Genomic DNA, 4,647 nt, shown 5'->3' on the forward strand with positions numbered 1-4,647 from the left:
CGCCACCTCCCTATTCCCTATCTTCTCGTTTACCCACATTTCCAGGGAGACGGCGCTATTGATCGATCCGGATAACTCCTCTCTGTTGTCAAAGCAGTACGTTGCGTTGACAGTAGCACACGAGTTGGCACACATGTGGTTCGGCAACCTCGTGACAATGTCGTGGTGGACGGATTTGTGGCTTAAAGAGGGCTTCGCGACGTGGGCCGAATACCTTGCTGTGGATCATTGCTTTCCTGACTACGATATTTGGGTGAGTTGTCGTGCTCATTGCAATCTCTGGTACATGAAAGTAGCGAGTTGTTGAAATGGGATGGGGTTGAATCTGGACTATGCGACTGGGCATTTTGCGCAATACCTTGGAACTCCCGTTGATGGATTCTCTCTCGCTTTTCATCAACCGTATTCTCTGTCTAAATATCGACATTTGGATCTTCCGTTGGGGCGGATCGTGGGGAAGTTATTAGCACTTACCACTTGTGCGTCAGGGGAAAATCGCTTGCTGCAGCCCGAGTGTTTGATTGTCACGATGATGTATTTTTGCCCTCACGCCGACATTCAACATCTGTTTTGTCCAAAAGTTAGCCAATCGGCTGAAAACATGAATGGTCATAGGTGACATTTGTAATGTGCCAAAGTCTTGGAATCTTGGAGGTTATTCCAGTTTCCTGAAGGGGTTTAGGAGGGATAACTAGATGTTTGGAAGTTGGGGCACTAAGGTTAATAGTGGCATCTCACTTGATGATGGTTGATTAAGGAATGTGGCAGATACTCTTGTTTTTCATGAATACATGGAACAGGAAACTGTTACTGCCATTGCAACGGATCGAATGTTGTGTTGCGGTTATGTCAGTCCGTTAACAGTCTTCAAGACTCCGAACATCATCCAAATGTTTGCATTCAGCTTCCTGTCGGTAACTTACTTCATCTGGGTTCATAATTTCATTTGGGACTTCTTTGGGATTTCTTTCCTCCTCCTCTTGTAGCCAGCTGGACGCTCATGGTATGTTGTGTGCGCTACGCTAGTGCGGTTGCTTTCTAACATTTTTATCCACTCACGGATGAAAGGGAACCTTAGTCTTCATGTCTAGCACCCATTGGCAGGGGCAAATTCGCTCTCCTAGCGCACATGAACATCATCTACCCGTAGCAGTGAGCGGTGGATGACAGGCCATTGTTTCGGTATCTCCTGTTCAGTTTGTATGCTTTCAGAAGGGATGAGCTGCCCTCATCTCAGGATGACGGCCCCAATTATTGCTTGGTGACTTAATATTTACAGGATGGCCAATGACTCGCCAAGCAAAAGTAGCTGCATGCCTCACCCAGAGGCGGTCAACTGGTACTCCTTTCTCCAACTCTACGCTGTTAAACGCTTATCGGTTATTTCGTCTGCTCTTCGTTCAAGTCGTTTTATGGCTCTCTCTCTCTCCCTCTCTACTTTAAACCCTTTCCAAATGGTTTATCTTTATTGCTCTTTCAGACCCTCTTCGTGTCGAGGGAGTATATTCGAGCATTGCGATTGGACGAGCTGAAAAGCAGTCATCCCATTGAGGTTCGCAATGGATTTCACTATTTACCAAGTATTTTTTGCCACCTATCTTTTCGCTCTCTTGTCTACTAAAATTTGCATGAGCAGTAGAGATCACCCTGACCTCTTGCCCTTTTTCGCTCAGGTTGAAGTGAACAGCGCCCAAGAGGTGGAGGAGATCTTCGATGAGGTGTCTTACCAAAAAGGCAGTTGTGTCATTCGCATGCTTCATAATCACATGGGTGCCTGTGTGAGTGCTTTAAATTGTTATTGTAATCTGCTCTCTATTCTTTTCCCTTTTTGTTCTTCACTTACGTTCCCTTCATCTGCTCCTACTTTGTTGCTATCAGGCACTTTTAGTCCCTCAGGTGAAATATGAGGTTCTTCAGCCTCCTTGTTTAGTGGCTGAAAAGTGGATATTTTAACTGTATATTTCTTGTAATCGTGCGTTTCTGTATCACCCCTTCCTATCCCTAGTCAACTTTTCTCTCCATCTTCTGAGTCATCCATTTATCGAGAACCATTTGGTACAATTTGAGTATTTCCCTTCACTAAGAAACCTGTTATCGGAAGCCCAGATATTGCCCATACTTGTGACCTCTTGTGAACCTTTCCCTCTTAAGTTGTTTTATAATTTGGTGTTTTTTCCTTTGTCATTTTTCTATCTGGCTTTTGCTATGCTGTCCTTTTGGGCTCGCAAAGGACGGAAGAAGCAACATTTTGAAGGCTGGAAACTAAATTTATATTCATCCTGTATCCTTGCTGCATTGTCATATCCCAGTGTTCGTTCGACCAGTGCTAGGAAGGCGGCTTCCGTACAGGAAGACTTGCCAATTTATTTGAGTCATTTTAGGGTATTTTGGCTCACTTCTTCATTGGTGCCGAAATGCCAACCTTCAGGACACTTAGGATTCGTAATGTAACGTGATTCAGGATCTCCAAACCTTCCCTTTAAAAATACTTTAAAGCATTGCATTATTCAACCCTTCTTTTCTGGTCAAAGTCGGAAATCTGTCTTGTACCCAAACGTGCTGGCTTTTACAGATTGTGGGTGTTTTTGAATGGCTGGGTTCATACTCCGCATAGAAGGATTCGTCTAGTGTGCGATTTTACGTCAGTTTTTGTGTTCGTTAGGCTTTTTATACTCTGGATGGCTGTCAGACCTGTGGGTCAGAAATCCTCATGCTCAAGATCGTCATTGGTCACCGTACGATTGTCTTGGAAGCTTTGGCCCTCGTTACTCACTGTTGAAAGGCTAACCGTCTTATCATCACCATGCTACTGTGATTAACGCCTTCTGCAGATCTGTTGGTTTATTTTTTTTTACCCTTATTCACAAAGACCTTAGCCTGTCATCGCACGATGGTCCATGCACACAGCATCGACTTCATCAGGACTGGCGCACGAGAAGTGCGGTGGGTGCTAATTCTTGGCTGACTGGAATTAACGTCACTGTTCCACTTGAACACTTTATATGGCAAATCACGTAAAACTTGGTTCCAATGCCTTTCACAGCTCTTTCAAGAGGGATTGAAGGCCTACTTTGAGAAATTCAAGTATTCAAACGCTAAAACGGAGGATTTGTGGACAGCCCTTGAGACCACTGGTATTGATAATGTTGCCGAACTCATGTCTCTGTGGACGAAACAGACAGGCTATCCTGTGATCTCTGTTCGTCTCCTTCGCGCGCGTGATGGAACTTACAGCATTGGGTTGAGACAGCAACGATTCCTTGCTGATGGCAGCTCTGCGAAGGGTGAGTCCGTTTTGTTGACGTCTGTTTCTAAATTAGAGTATCCTAGTCTTCTACCTACCTCTATTCGCTATGTCCATCGTCACTAAAAGGTAGTTTGTGATATTGAAGGCAGTACTTCCTCGCATTGCTGTAGACCACTTCGTTTGGTTTTGTGACATTAGACAAAGTTAAATTAGGAGTAAAACTTTAACCCATATTCTTTCTTGTGTCTAGGCGATTCACCAGTTCACTGGCGCATCCCAATTAACGTCTGCACTGTGGACGACTCCAATAAGCTTCTTCTTCGCAAGGTTACGAGTATCCCCTCCTCCTCCACCTCCTCGTCGTTCCCCACCAAAACTCCTGACCACGGTGACAAAGACCATTCCGCGGCCGAGACTGAGGCCGAATCCCAGGAAATCATCTACGCATTGCCAGATTTTACCGACTCTTCCCGAGTTCGTCTTAATCCGGATGCCATCGGTTTCTACCGTGTGCATTACGACCCTCCCATGTTTAGCGCCATTCTAGAAGCCATCGGTCGCGGTACAGTGTCGGAACGTGACCGTATCAGCCTGTTAGACGATCAGTTTGCTCTGGCCCGGGCGGGTTTTCAAGGCCTGGACAGGGTGCTTCAGTTCTGTCGTGCATTCGTTGGTGAGACGCGATACAGTGTGTGGTCAGTACTGTCAGAGGGATTGGCACAGGTTCGAACTCTCCTTGAGGAGGCGTCCTACCCGGCGGGAGATGATGTGATTTTCCCAGAGGCGTCAAAAGAGATTTGTGGGCTGAACAAACTGTACATTGAGTTGGCGTTGCCAGTGTATGAGAAGATCGGTGAGTGCGGTTGGGATTATTTCAAGCCCGGGTTGATTTTCAGCTTTCTTGAAACAGGGTGATGAAATGAATGCAGTGTGACTTAAGGCATGAACTTGCAGATGGATGGATGGATGGTTCTCGAAAGGTAGTATAAAACTCGAAAAGAAAAATTAGTCTGGAAGTTCTTTAACTTTTTGCCTAATTCTTTTTTTTGTTCTTGTAAAAGAATGAGCAAATGGAGGGTTGGGTAGTTGGTTGAAAAGATGTGTAAATAGAGACAAGGCGGTGAATGTAACGTGTTGTCATGGTGGGGATAGGCAGGTTCGAAGTGGACAGTCTGACGAATGTACTTGGATGCAGGAGTGAATGCCTAGGGTGGTAGATGGACACATCCATACCAGATGAAGAATCTAATGAGTCAAGTGGAAGATGTGTAAATAAGTCAAAGGTGGTTAGTTGGTTGGGTGGATGGATGGACGAATTTGGAAGATGTATATGCAAGTGCTTTCCCATCTCCTCGTCTATTGTCAGGTTTTGAACCTACCTCCATGGATTCCAACAACAA

At 45.2% G+C, this 4,647-nt stretch overlaps 1 protein-coding gene across 1 annotated transcript in view; it reads left to right on the forward strand. All coding sequences in view use genetic code 11, as the record gives it.

Moving 5' to 3' along the window:
• EGR_10706 (Puromycin-sensitive aminopeptidase) overlaps positions 1–4,647 on the forward strand; it is a gene marked incomplete at both ends in the record, with an annotated part of 8,780 nt that overhangs the window by 2,136 nt on the left and 1,997 nt on the right. Inside the window, 5 exons of the mRNA XM_024499955.1 lie at positions 46–253; positions 1,481–1,552; positions 1,674–1,778; positions 3,044–3,284; positions 3,498–4,100. Of these exons, the coding sequence (XP_024345626.1) occupies positions 46–253; positions 1,481–1,552; positions 1,674–1,778; positions 3,044–3,284; positions 3,498–4,100 (1,229 nt within the window). The remainder of the gene's footprint in view (positions 1–45; positions 254–1,480; positions 1,553–1,673; positions 1,779–3,043; positions 3,285–3,497; positions 4,101–4,647) is intronic.

Source organism: Echinococcus granulosus (genome assembly GCF_000524195.1).
Source record: "Echinococcus granulosus chromosome Unknown EG_S00256, whole genome shotgun sequence".
NCBI lineage: Eukaryota > Metazoa > Platyhelminthes > Cestoda > Cyclophyllidea > Taeniidae > Echinococcus > Echinococcus granulosus.